This window comes from Pongo pygmaeus, chromosome 19 (genome assembly GCF_028885625.2).
Source record: "Pongo pygmaeus isolate AG05252 chromosome 19, NHGRI_mPonPyg2-v2.0_pri, whole genome shotgun sequence".
NCBI lineage: Eukaryota > Metazoa > Chordata > Mammalia > Primates > Hominidae > Pongo > Pongo pygmaeus.
The window spans coordinates 57,923,441-57,937,239 of NC_072392.2; the positions used below are offsets into that span (position 1 = coordinate 57,923,441).

General features: G+C 51.0%; 1 protein-coding gene across 3 annotated transcripts in view; it reads left to right on the forward strand.

Moving 5' to 3' along the window:
• Nucleotides 1–12,936, forward strand: part of TBX4 (T-box transcription factor 4) — a 32,481-nt gene extending 19,545 nt beyond the window's left edge. For 2 of the 3 annotated variants that reach the window (XM_054457129.2, XM_063657084.1), the window contains 4 exons: nt 6,579–6,731; nt 7,828–7,916; nt 8,027–8,256; nt 10,835–12,936. In XM_054457129.2, coding sequence (XP_054313104.2) covers nt 6,579–6,731; nt 7,828–7,916; nt 8,027–8,256; nt 10,835–11,451 — 1,089 coding nt within the window. In that variant the 3' untranslated portion in view covers nt 11,452–12,936. Of the gene's footprint in view, nt 1–6,578; nt 6,732–7,827; nt 7,917–8,026; nt 8,257–10,831 lie in introns of all 3 variants that reach the window. The other variant, XM_054457130.2, reaches the window with a different exon arrangement.
• Nucleotides 12,937–13,799: the final 863 nt, after the last annotated feature.

The window sequence follows — 13,799 nt, forward strand, 5'->3', positions numbered from 1 at the left end:
CCCAGCCTGCAGCTGCATAGAATTTTATCAAAATGATTGTTTCAGAAATCGTGTAGCCAGTTCTTGTTAAAGGAATTAGATTTTTTTTTATTCTTTGCTCTTCTGATTAAGCTTGTACATATGCCATTTTATGCTGTGCCAAGTATATCTGTGAGATAAATGGCCTGTTCAAAGGGTACATGGATTTGTAACTTTGAAAATATCACCAAATTCCCCTCCTTGGGAGCTGTACTGATGTATATATTTTCACCACTGCTATGGCCTTACCAATAAGGGTGGGAGAACAAACTTGTGGATTTTTGTCAGTTTGACAGGTGAAATGTGGATATCAGTTTTAGCTTTAATGTGCATTTCCTTTATTATGAGTAAGGTTAAGCATTTTCTTTTAATAAATTTCCTCTCCTGTGAACTGCTGTTCTCATCCTTTGCTCATTTTTCTTGTAGGTTTTCGATATCAATTTCTAGGAACTCTTATAAATCAGGAGGATGTAGCTCTTATCTGTGATGAGTTACACATGTCCAGGTTATCATTTGTCATTTGGTTTTGCCTGTAGTGATATTCCCACGCTGATGCTTTTGATTGAATTGATCAGTCTTTTCCTTATAGATTTTGGATTTTGAGTTATTGAAAGCCCTAATCCGCTCCTTACTTATAAGAGACTTTTCTTTTAGTATTTTATGGATTTATTTTTACATTTCAACCATTGATCCTTTTGAAATTTATCCTGGCATTGATTTGAGGTGTGAATCCAATTTTTTTTTTTTCTGCAGAGCTATCCAGTTGTCCCAGCATCGCTAATTGAGTCATCCCCTTTCCTCCCCTGGTTGAGGTGCCTTATTTCTGAACACTAAATCCCCATATGAATGTGTGCCTGTTCACACGCCAGTCTTTTAACTGTTGAGACTGGATAATAGGTTTTAGTGTTTGGCAGGACTGGGCCTCCTTGATCTTCAGAGTTTTCTTGGCTAGTCTTGTCTATTTTTTCACATAAACTTTAGAATAAGCTTGTAGTGTTAAAAAAAGGGGCTTATTTGTATTTTTATTGGATTTGCCTTAAATTATAAATTTACTTAGAGAAGACTGATAGGAAGGCTTTTCTATTTGCTGAGGGTTTTCTGGTCCTTCAAAGCGTATTCGGGTTTCCTTGAAATGGCCCTGCACGTTTCTTGTTAGGTGTGTCACCTGATTTGTTACAATAATAAATTCAGCCTTTCTTTCACTACATTTTCTCACCACTTATTTCTGCTCATTTTCGGGGTTACTATGTGACAACCCCACCAGATAGTAAACCATGAGGTTTCCAATCACTGTGACATTCTAGTGCCTAGCCACCGTGTCTGGCAAGCCAGTGGGTGCTGGTGGATGGTAAGTGCATGAGAAACTCCTGAAGGGGGTGGTTATTAGACAGCAAAGCCACTTCCCCTGCCAGGGGCAGATGTCCCCCCAAAGCTTATGCTGCTAATTTGCCAGTGGGGACCCAGAGCTATTTATCTCCCTCTTTCCTCCTTTCCTCCCACATTTGCTGATCCCTGACAATGTGGCAAGCCCTGAACTCCAGATCGGGTACCACCCTCCCCAGCCAGGTTAAGGTATGAACTCAGGCTTGGAAACTAGTACCAATTCTGGCTGTGCCTGAAATCGGCTGTCTGATGCTGGGCAAATGCCTGCACCTCCCTGACCCTCAGTCCCTTGCCTGTTAAAATAAGCGCAATAATAATTAATACCTACTTTATACGGATACTGTAAAGATTAATTTTATGGTGGATGTAAATGACTTAGCACAGGGCCTGGCACATAAGCTATGCTCAGTAAGTGCCAGCTGTTACTGCTGTTGCCATGGCAGAAGGCAGGAAGGTTTGGAGGCCCCACTGTACCACCCCAGTGTTGCTCCCGTGGGAGTGAGGCCTAAGGTTCCCTGGGCAAGGCCTCTTGAGTGGGCTGATGGGCTCCCTGACTTAGTTCTAGTTTAAATTTTCCTTGGATGCACCTCTTATCATTCTGGGTCTCAGTTTTCTTTCTTTTCTTCTTTGGTGTTTAAGCTGAGATCCTGTCACTGTCCTAACCTCTTTGTAGGGCTGGGGAGGATCAGAAGGATGATGGAGAAGGTAGTCACAGAAAGTAAAATTATGATACAGGGTAAATCTGGTTTTAGTATCTGACAAAATGGACATTAGCCACACTCTTGATGGGCTAGCATCCAGATAACACGTGTTCTGTGTTCTGTAGGGCCCGCTGACCCAAGTCCCTTACAGTGTTTAATTGGCACCTTCTCATTAACTCTGAGTTTGTTGAGAGCAGTGTGTGCTCTCTCACAGGCCATCTGGATCCTGCTCCAGACTGTGTCTCCAACCAGCTGTGTGTTCCTGGGCGAGTCACGTCTCCACTACTAGCATTCTGTTCCTCATCTGTAAAATTAGAGAGCTGGACACAAATGATCTCAATGGCCTGCCTCTCCATGCCCTAATGTTCTGTGATTCCAATGTAGATAGATCTGGGCTTTATTGGCCAAGCACGCTATGGCGATCTCTTGAGGAGAGGGATGTTTGGCGCAATTGCCGTTGTTAAAATAGAACAGGCTTCTGAATTGTGGCCAGAACATAATGAATCCCATTTCTGTGAAAGAATGATGATGACGGAACCAGTCATGTAGTGGGGTTGTTGACGTGGCTGGCGCATTTGGCCCCATATCCTCTGCAACAAATATAAATGTGAAACTCTGGCAAAGTAGTTTCATGTGGCGCCTGAGGAACTTCCGAGCAAAGCCAGGTGTGTGAATCACTGAGTTGGTTTCACATTCTCCCGGCTGATGGGACTAAGGCTCAAGTTTATACTTGTCTTGGCTCAATGGGTGGGACTTTCTTCCAGATACCTGTCCAGGTTCTAGACTGTCAGTCAGAAGGAGTGTTTGGGGCCACTTAGTCAAAGGCCCCACTTTACAGATGGGGACCCCAATGGTTGGAGAAGGAGAAGAGCTTGCTCAGGATTTGACGCTGGTGAACAGAGATCACGAAGGCGTCTGCACCCTTCTTGACTTCTCTATGACTGGGGTTACCCTCACCTAGTGGCTCCCACCTGCCCCTGTAGGACTGGCAGCTTCCCTCTCTGCAGGTTTCCCTGTGAGCCTGGCTGGTTCCCTGCCTCGGAAGATGTGTTGGGCAGTCTCTCTGCCCTAGTCGTCAGGGACTTTGTCTGATGGGCTAAGGAGTTTGGCCTTTATTCCAAGGGTCAAGAGGGAAGAATCAAAGGTGGATTGTGGATATAAGGCATTTATTGAGCCCTATATAGTGGCAGCAGTGGTAGGAGGGGATGTGGGGGAAAGAGGAGGAAATGCAGAAGGCCCTGCTCTTAAGCAGTGCATATCTTCCTGAATTTCCCAGAAGGTTCTGAGCAGGAGAGTGAACTGATGGGATGTGTTTCAGGAGGAAATGGAGAGAAAGTAGATGGAGGTAGGGGGAGGCTGTCCTAGCAGCCCAGCCAGAGATGGTGGGGCCTGAGGCAGGGATGTGCAAAGGGAATGGAGGGGCTTTTGTTTTATAGATAGAGTCACAGGAATCGGTCACTGAGTGGACCTGGAGGTGGATGACAGTGAAGAGAAGGGGAGTTGATGATGATACCCAGAGCTTTGACCAGCCCACAACTGCTTGTGACTGCCCAGGTGTCACAGGAGCAGGGTGGCTGCTGCCATGTGTCCTAGTGTCCTGCACAGCCTTCATGAGGTGCTGGTGCCTATGGCTCTGTCCTGGGTTCTCTCAGCCCACAGTCTCTGTTCTCCCTTTGTGCTGCCACCTTTGGAGAGCTAGAGTGACTGGGGGAGGACTTCATGCCAAGGAGCTGGAACATCGGGGAGCTCGGGGAGATCATCTCTGCACATGTTTCATCACCACTTTTGACCTGGGAAATGCCTTAGAGATGATCTCGTCTCTAGTGAGCAAGCAAAGACCAGAGAGGAGGGGACTTGCCCACGTTCCCACAGAGAGTTTGTGGTCGTGGCCCAGATCTTCCCACTCTCAAACCCGACCTTGCACTCACTAGATCCTGTCTGGGGCCAAAGGAGCCTGGAGGTACAAAAGGATAAAAGGTATATCCCTTTCTCCTGAGGAGTTTAGAGCTTAATTGAAGGGACAAGAAGAAATAGGAAGCTACTAGGATGCAGAATGACAACCAGGTAGATAACACATGAGAAGTAAGTTTCAGAACTGGGCGTTCAGAGCAGGCCTTTGTACCTGAGACTTCCTGGAAGAGCTGGGTCTTCCTAGAGGAGATGTTAGGCCCAGAAGGAGAGAAAAGAATGGGAAAGGAAGATCAAGACAGCAGAGGGACCTGCATGTGCAAAAGTGCACAGGTAGGAACTGGGCATTCCTGGAGCTATCAGGCCACCTCCCAGGTATTCCATTGCTGGATCTTCCAGGAACGTGGGTCCTTTGTGGACACCTACAGCTCTGTGAATACTGCATGGTGATGGAGTCACCTAAAGGGGCTGGGAGGTGTTTTCCAGGCCCAGTTCCTCTCACCACAGGAGCATTCCCAGCGTCCTGGAAAGGGACAAACATCGAGGCCTCTCTGAGCGGGACCTGTGTCCCGTAGCCTCACTCTGCATTCCTCACCTGGCAGGCCCCCAGTTGGGCAGCAGGTCCCCAGCTGCAGGACCTGGTTTGGGGTTTGGGAGTTATGTACTTGCCTCGTGAGGGTCCGGAGGTTTGTCACTGAGGGCTGAGGCGGAAGTGGCCAGTGCAGTAGGCAGAAAGTGTGGTTCCTGCTGGATGGAGTCACCCAGCTCAACCAAGGAGCCCAGGGAAGGCCAGTACCCACAGCCCAGGTCCTGGCCCACCCGTTCCTCAGCTGAGCTGGTTCTCTAGGCTATCCCTGTGCCCCAGGGCACGATAAGAGCAGAGTCTTCCCAGACTAAGACTTTGGCCAAGGCTTGCCATAGAAGAGCCTGACTCTGGCCTTTCTCTTGTCACTCTGGTCACTAACGGGTTAAACCTTTCATTAAGCGTCAGTGCCAGGTCCCATCCCTGGAAACCTAGAAGGGTGGCAGCCCAACGACCAACCCAAGGAAAGGGCACTGCCAGCTACAGAGAGGGAAGCCCAGAGGGGAAGGGGACCCGAGGGCCCGCCTGGCCTGGCCAGGACAGAAACGAAAGGGTTAACAGAAGCCGCAGGGCTGATAAAATGCCCCAAATTCCTGGTCCTGCCTTCAATGGGGAGGGCGTCTGGCAAATGTCAACGATGAAAAATACATTTTAATGGCACATCATGCAGCTGCTACCGTGGGGCGCAGCCAAATGAAGCAGGTTTGGAGCAGCAACTACTGTGAGCGGCCCCCGGAGGCTCCAGTGGCCGCGCCTCCAGGGCGCTTTGCTAAGCTTTGTCCAGCCGCGGCAACCCGCCTCCCCCAGCCCATGGCATCCTCAAGGGCCCTTGGGATCGGGGGCCTCTAGCCTTCTATGGCACTATTTTGGAAACTGTGCCGTCTCCTACCTTAGCACCTTGAACGCTTGAAGAGCTTCTCTGAGGGCTGGGAGCGGCCTTGGGCAGGTCTGAAGGCAGGATACATTTGGGTCTCCCCAGCACGCCGTCAGCAGGCCTCTGTGAACGTTGAGAAATGCATAAACAAGGCTAGGTGTGGTGGCTCACGCCTGTAATCCCAGCACTTTGGGAGGCCGAGGTGGGCAGATCACTGGAGGTCAGGAGTTCGAGACCAGCCTGGCCAACATGGTGAAACCCTGTCTCTTCTAAAAATATAAAAATTAGCTGGGAATGATGGAGCACACCTGTAATTTCAGCTATTTGGGAGGCTGAGGTATGAGAATCGCTTGAACCCAGGAGGTGGAGGTTGCAGTGAGCCAAGACTGCGGCACTGCAGTCCAGCCTGGGCAACAAGAGTGAGATTCCATCTCAAAAAAAAAAAAAAAAAAAAAAAGAAGGAAAGAAAGGAAAGAAAAGAAATGCATGAACAAATGAGCAATGTGACAAAAAAAGTTACAGTGGGACATTTTCCTCAGCTTCCTCCCTCTCTCTTATCCTGCAAAACCCAAGTATTTCTAGAAGAGGCAGGTCATGTGTAAGAAGGGTATTGAGAAGAGGTGAGGCTGGAGGGGGACCCCTGAGGGAGGGAGGTTACGTGTTATGTTCCCATTTACGAATGTGGAAACTGAGGCACAGAGAAGCCCAGTGACTTGTCTGAGATCAAACAGTGACTCTGTGGCACCCTGGACTTTTGCTGACAGCTCAGAATTCCACCTGCTACACTGTGCTGAGTTCACAGTGGGCTTTGACACTGTTAAGGGCTTACTCAAGTTCTCCATTACCGCAGGGAATCAATTGGTCACATCAGGAGGGCCTGGGGCTGGGCGTTAGTGCTGGTGCAGAGAAGTTAAGGAGGGCCAGGGTGGGGAGAGTTTGGGGCCCAGGGGCCTGGTTCTTCACTTGGGAGCTCCAGTCCTGGTCGGTAGGCCCCGGATCCTGGGCTTTGAGGAGAATGAGAAAAACCAGGCCAGGGCCAGATGAATGAGGTCAAGGGCCTGGGGCTTGTGGATGGGGACCTGGAGCTCAGCATGAGACCCTTCTCTTCCAGATCATCCTCAACTCTATGCACAAGTACCAGCCGCGGCTCCACATCGTTAAGGCTGATGAGAACAATGCTTTCGGCTCCAAAAACACTGCTTTCTGCACCCACGTGTTCCCAGAGACCTCCTTCATCTCTGTGACCTCCTACCAGAATCACAAGGTACAGCCACTGCCCCACAGCCCCACTTAACACCACCCTGCATTCTCTTCCACCATGCAGAGAGGCAGAGTGTGAAGCCAGAGTCCCAGCAGGCCTTGGGCAGGCCCAGTGCAGGGACCTCAGAAGCCTAGAGTCCCTCGGAGCCGTGAGCAAATCGAATGATGAACAGAAAAGGACCCTAGATATGTCCATCTCCAGCACAGAGGAATTACGATCCCTGTGTTTTGGGGAATGGAGAAAATTGGCAACTGTAAAAACCAGGACCTTGGAGCCTGCCTTGTGGTTTGAGCGTTGGGCCCTTTCATTCCACAATGTTCTTTCTCCTGGTTCATCTCCTGGTGCCTTCAGAGAGAGGGGTAGGGAATGGGGATAGGAGCCCTGGGGTGCTGTCAGCTGGGGTGTGGAAGCAGAGCCTGAGCGGAGGCCCTTCCCAGGCTGTGGTCAGAGGTGCCCCAGCCACCTCCCCCCATCGCTACTGCCCGGCCCAGCCCGGCCACCCCCACTGCGTCCCAGTCACTGACAGCCATGCTCTGCTGCCCATCTGCTTTCCACAGTATGCACACAGGGACTGGCAAGGTGGGCAGGGGTCACTGGGGAAGGGCCATGGCTGTGGTGGATTTTAGGCAGAAAAGTGACAGAGTCGGAACTGCATCTAGAATGGTCACTCAGAGACTGATGTGGTAGTTGCACAGACTCAGGCAGCAGGCCCGGGATGCTCACTGGGAAGATGTTACAGGTCCCCAGGAGAGACCCATGGGGACAGAAGTCCGGCAGTGCAGAGGGCTGGGGAGCAGGAGAAAGAATCGGAGGGTGGAGAGCAAGGAGTAGGGAGCCAGGGACAAACCAGGTGTGAATGGCAAGACCCACTTCCCCAGACCTGCCCCAGTTCCGCCTGTGCCTGGGGTTGGGGAGGAGGGAGGGCCAGAGGCCAGTCCAGTCCCACCCTCCTCCCCAAGGAGGGTATTGAGAAGAGGTGAGGCTGGAGGGCGACCCCTGAGGGAGGGAGGTTACGTGTTATGATCCCATTTACAAACGTGGAAACTGAGACACATTTGTGTGCCTCACACTGGTGACCCTATGTGTTTTCTCCCCACAGATCACCCAGCTGAAAATTGAGAACAACCCTTTTGCCAAGGGATTCCGGGGCAGTGATGACAGTGACCTGCGTGTGGCCCGACTGCAGAGGTGGGGCTGCGGAGCCTGGGGGTGGGGCGGGCAGATGGGATGCAGGCACGTGGCCTCTGTGTATCTTCACTCTCTTCCTGTCTCTCCTCCTGTCCTCCCCACCCCTTCAGCAAAGAATACCCTGTGATTTCCAAAAGCATCATGAGGCAGAGGCTCATCTCCCCCCAGCTGTCGGCCACACCGGACGTGGGCCCCCTGCTCAGCACCCACCAGGCACTCCAGCACTACCAGCACGAGAACGGGGCACACTCGCAGCTCACGGAGCCTCAGGACCTGCCCCTCAGCACCTTTCCCACCCAGAGGGACTCAAGCCTCTTCTATCACTGCCTGAAAAGACGAGGTAGTGCTCTCCTGGTCTAGAAGCCCTAGAGGGTCAGAGGAGGGGTGAGGTTCTCCCCGAAACCACTCTGCAGCTCCCCCCCACCCCCCAACACACACACACTCATCTGGTGCTTGTGTGGCCTGGGAGAGTGGGCTTGAAGGGTTAGGGATCACAGCTGGGTGCAGGGCCATCTTTTCCAGTGCAGGGGTGCTGGTTCTCATCTCTCATGCTGCCTTTGGAACCCTCACAGACAGCTTGTAGCCCTGGTGTCCCCAGACACCTTTCCAAGTGTTGCTTTGCAGTCACTGCTCTGAAAGCCTCATGGGGTGAGCTGGGCTCTGCCTGGAAGCGCAGGAAGAGGCTGACACTTCCCAGTCCAGAGGTTTTGGGATTGGGGCTGTTATTTGTCAAAGCAAACTCAATTCCAGAACAGGGAGGGCTTGATGTCTCACGTGCAGGGCCTTCCACCCAATCATTCCTTCCAGGATCTGCAGAGGCTGCTTGAGAGTTGAGATGAGCTATTGTGGATGTAGGTGGGGGCTGGGAAGACAAGCCACAGCACCCTCTGTGCCAGGCCTCTTCGTAAAGAGGAGGAGCCCAGAGCTGGGCACCATCACATCTGTGCTCTGTGCCAGGTCTTGATCCCTCCATGGATAGAATTGCAATGATTCGTGTTACTCCACCAGAAGACCTCATGGGGCCGCTGAAATTCCCTTTGGAATGAGCCTGGGGACTTTTGCTTGCCATCCAGAATGTTCCCTCAGCCCTGGTCCTAGGGACTAGCCCAGCAGAGCTCCGAGATCCCCTGTACAAGTCTCGTTAGAACTCAGTGACCTAGAGCACGGGTTGGCAAACTGTGGCCTTCAGATCTAACCCAGACTGCTGCCTGTACAAAATAGTTTTTACATTTCAAAACAATTGAAAAAAATCAAAAGAAAAATATTTCATGAGATGTGAGCATTATGTGAAATTAAAGTTTTAGTGTCAAGTTTTACTGGAGCACAGCCATGCTCATTTACTTACAGGTTGTCTGTGGCTGCTTTCATGGGACAACAGCAGAGTTTTGTAGTTGCAACAGATACCCTGCGGCCCACAAAGCCTAAGATATTTACTATCTGGCCCTTTGCAGAAAAAATTTGCCCAGTCTTGACCTAGAGTGAATAGGCCACCTGCCAGGATCAAGAGCTTAGCGCAGGGAGAAGAGAGGGATTTGGAGAGAAGACGGAGAATCGGGCTGAGAGAGGGGCAAAGGAGAGAGCTGGGCAAGGGAGAGGAGCAGGTCTCCCTGGGCAGGGCAGATGCCACCAGCAGGGGCAGAGGAGAGAGGTGAGTACAGGCCTTCACACCCACTTAGCCCCTCTGCTTCCAGCCCCGTGGGCGCACACACAGACTCCCCAAATGAATCCCTGGAGGAAACAGGAGGAGGGAGGCCAAGATGAGCCATGGATGAGTGGGGCTGTTGTTGTTGTTGTTGTTTTTTGAGACGGAGTCTCGCTCGGTCTTCCAGGCTGGAGTACAATGGTGCAATCTGGGCTCACTGCAACCTCTGCCTCCCGAATTCAAGTGATTCTCCTGCCTCAGCCTCCCCAGTAGCTGAGATTACAGGTGTATGCCACCATACCCAGCTAATTTTTATATTTTTCATAGAGATGGGGTTTCACCATGTTGGTCAGGCTGGTCTCGAACTCCTGACCTCAGGTGATCCGCCCACCTTGGCCTCCCAAAGTGCTGGGATTACAGGTGTGAGCCACTGCACCCAGCCCAGATGAGTGTTCTTAAATTGGCTCAGTGGGCTGCTCCCCAAACCCTCAGGCCTGGGTCAGCCCTGGAACCCAGGGGAGGTCATGCCACTCCAGATAGTTAGGCCTTCCTTGTAGAGGATGTCGAGAGGCATACACACATGATTTGTGGCATCTGATGTCATCTTTCCCCAGAGTATCTGCTTTGCCTGAAAAGTATGTCACCTTTTTCACTTATTATCAGTTCTATTTCTTAATTTTGTAGACACTGTGGTGTTGGAATCTGTGTAGTAAAAATCTGATGGCTCTTCTTTAAACACATGTGAGGTTAGTTCATCTTCTAAAAGCAACAGAAACATGCCTACAAGTGGCTTTGGCTCCTTGAGGTCTTCCTGGGAGCTGAGGATGGAGGCAGAAACCTCACGGCCTTAATTTTCTGGCTACTTCAGACAGATGTGGCCTCTGGGCATGGGCTGGCCTGGCAAATGCCTCCACTTTCCTTGGCCAGGGAGGGCCTAGCCTGAGAATGCCACTGCACACCAAGGCCTCTCACTCTCCCAAGAGTCAGGCTGGCGAAGGATCAAAGCCGAGTGCTGCCTGGCTAAGCCTGGCCCTCAGTGTCCGTTGATGTGGTGTCCCCCGTGGCCTCTGAGTAGGGTCCGTAATCTGACCACTTCTTGGCGGCTGCCACCCTATAAAAGCTGTGGCTGATTGAAATGGCTCTGGGAGTGCCATGGCAACATGGGGAGGGCGGGCCTGGAGGGACAAGGACAGGCTGTCCCGGCATCCAGCAGGGTGCTCTGGGGCCTGGGCTGGTGGAAATGGTTCTTCCTGAGTGTTACTTTGTCTTTCAGCAGATGGTGCCCGCCACCTGGACTTACCTTGCAAGCGATCCTATCTGGAAGCCCCCTCTTCGGTGGGGGAGGATCACTATTTCCGTTCCCCCCCTCCCTACGACCAGCAAATGCTGAGCCCCTCCTACTGCAGTGAGGTGACCCCCAGAGAAGCATGTATGTACTCAGGTTCAGGGCCCGAGATTGCCGGGGTGTCTGGGGTGGACGACCTGCCCCCACCTCCGCTGAGCTGTAACATGTGGACTTCAGTGTCGCCGTACACCAGCTATAGCGTGCAGACGATGGAGACTGTGCCATACCAGCCCTTCCCCACGCACTTCACCGCCACCACCATGATGCCGCGGCTGCCCACCCTCTCCGCTCAGAGCTCCCAGCCACCAGGAAATGCCCACTTCAGTGTCTACAATCAGCTCTCCCAGTCTCAGGTCCGAGAGCGGGGGCCCAGCGCCTCATTCCCAAGAGAGCGTGGCCTCCCCCCGGGGTGTGAGAGGAAGCCACCCTCGCCACATCTAAATGCTGCCAATGAGTTTCTCTACTCTCAAACCTTCTCCTTGTCCCGAGAATCTTCCTTACAGTACCATTCAGGAATGGGGACTGTGGAGAACTGGACTGACGGATGACTCTCACGTCTCCTCCGCAGCCCCGGGACTGTGTTGCTCCAGTATTAACCTCTGTGGGTGGCCTGCACTCTACCAAGAAACACAGGAAGGTATTCCAGAGTGTGTGTGTGTGTGTGTGTGTATGTGTGTGTGTGCACGCGAGCATGTATGTATTTGGAGAGCATCCATCTTCTGACATACAACTGAGGTCATGACAAGGAAAAAAAAAACACCACATTTATCTAGGAAGTGATTTTGGCTGCAGGACCTGGGTCTATTGTTATCTGACATCTCTTGACATGCCCATGGGTGGGATGGGAGTGGAGGGTTCATATGAGTTATTGAGAGGGTTTTATAATGGTTGATTTACTCAGGGGCCAGGTGGGGAGGTCTCTCCCATGGGGAAAGATTCTCACTGCTGGGGCGGGAAGATTCTCACTGCTGGGGCGGGAAGATTCTCACTGCTGGGGCGGGAAGATTCTCGCTGCTGGGGTGTGAGGGCTCTGTGCACACCTTAGAGTTCCTGGCTTTCTCTTTGCAAGGGGAGCTGAGAATCTGGTTTTGGTAGCAGGAGGCCCACTCCTTTGACTTCTGGAGAGTCTGTGAGACTGCCTGAGAGGTGGGCTCAGCTAAGCCACAACGTGTACTTTGATAGTACAGCTGGCTGCTCAGTGAGTGGCCTAGACATTGATGACTGGAGCTCTGAGGTCTGAGGGATGACGTTCGGAAAGGGTCATGTGCTAAATGTCACCTGAGGGGTATTTTTAAAGGGTTTTCTTTTCCTTCAAGAGGAGGGAAAATGCAACCAGTAGCATCTCTGTCATCATTCAGATTTTGTAATAAAGTACAGAGCCCTTCCCCCTAGGTCCCCAACATACAGTTTCTCACTCTGGTGTGTGGAGAGTCGGCCTCCCAGGCACCATACCATCTGCATCCTATGACGGGCAATTATGAAACACGCCTCAGCTGGCATCATCCCCAGGAGGCCACGATGGAGCCGATGTCTGGCATCTCCAGGGCCTGTTCTGCTCTCAGAAAATCTACGCTTCTGGAGCGAGAAAGCCCAACAGAAATAAAGATAATTGAAAAACAAATTTGTTTCTTCCAGTAAATTCAGCCGGTGAGCTCAGAGGAGCAAAGAGAATTCTCCAGTGTGGCGCTCACAAAGTCCTCAGCCCTGCGTTTTAGCATTGAACACCACCAGGCCATCAGTGTGGCTGGGGTGAACTCTCCATCAAACTTGGGAAATCACTAAACTCTTTGCATGCTGAATAGCTATTTATATATTATATAAATAAATAAATATATATTTTATATATATATCTCTCTCACAAATGCAGGCCACATGTCAAATTCAGCTTTGCTTTCTACAAATGAATGAACTTAATAAAAATAAACTTTGGAGGGGGTATTTGGAAAGACGTCTATTTAAATTTTTATTACATGTTTGATATTAAAAACTAAGAATGGTTTAGATAAAACATATAAATAAATATATATATATAAACACACACACACTACAGATAAAGCTTTTTTAGAAAACACGTTAGCTAACAGGTGATATGGAACTTCAAGTGTTTTGTTATATAGCATGGACGTTTTATTTTGCATATCGGAACATAAAGCCATTTTACAACTGTGAAGTGTGTGGATGCTCTTTATTACTGACTTGTCATTTCTTGGCTCTGCAATGGCCTCTGCCTCTTTTTTGCTGGTATTTTTTTTCTCAAGTGTCAGGTGAGGCCCTCAGTGCCTCTGAACATTTGTACCGTGGAGCCTCTGAGCTCAGAGTGAAGTCACTTAGGACCAACAGAGCAATTGTACCTTTGATCTCATGCTACTCCCCGGGTTATGAATCTGGACTCCAGGGTCCACAAAGACCCCAGAAGGGCAGGGCAGGCAGTAAAGCAAGAATCTGTCTCCTTTCAGCAGTCAACACATAAGCTGGCCATTTGTGGGAAGTGGTCTCGTAAGTAGGGAATTCCTGGTGGGATTTATGCAGCTGCTTCAGAAAAGGAACTGAAAAGCAGGTTCGAGTCAGCGCCGGGGGCTTCCTGGAGCAGTCAGGGGCGTGAGCTCATCACCACCATCATCCCAGAATGGGTGAGTCAAGGCCTGGCAAAGTCCCCATTCGCCTGCACCTTTGCCAGGTCCCTGAAGCTTGGCCACAAGATGGAGAGAGGAAAAACAAGGTGAATCCAGGCCAGGTTCACCCTAGATTGGAAGAGGCAGGCGTAGGAAGGTGCTGCTGGGTGTCCCTCCTTACAGCCTTGCCACCTGCCCTGAGCCTCATGGCTTCTTCCCCAAAGCTACTTACCCGCATCCACCATCTCCACTGCAGGCTGGTCTAGGAACCCAGGAAAAGAGAA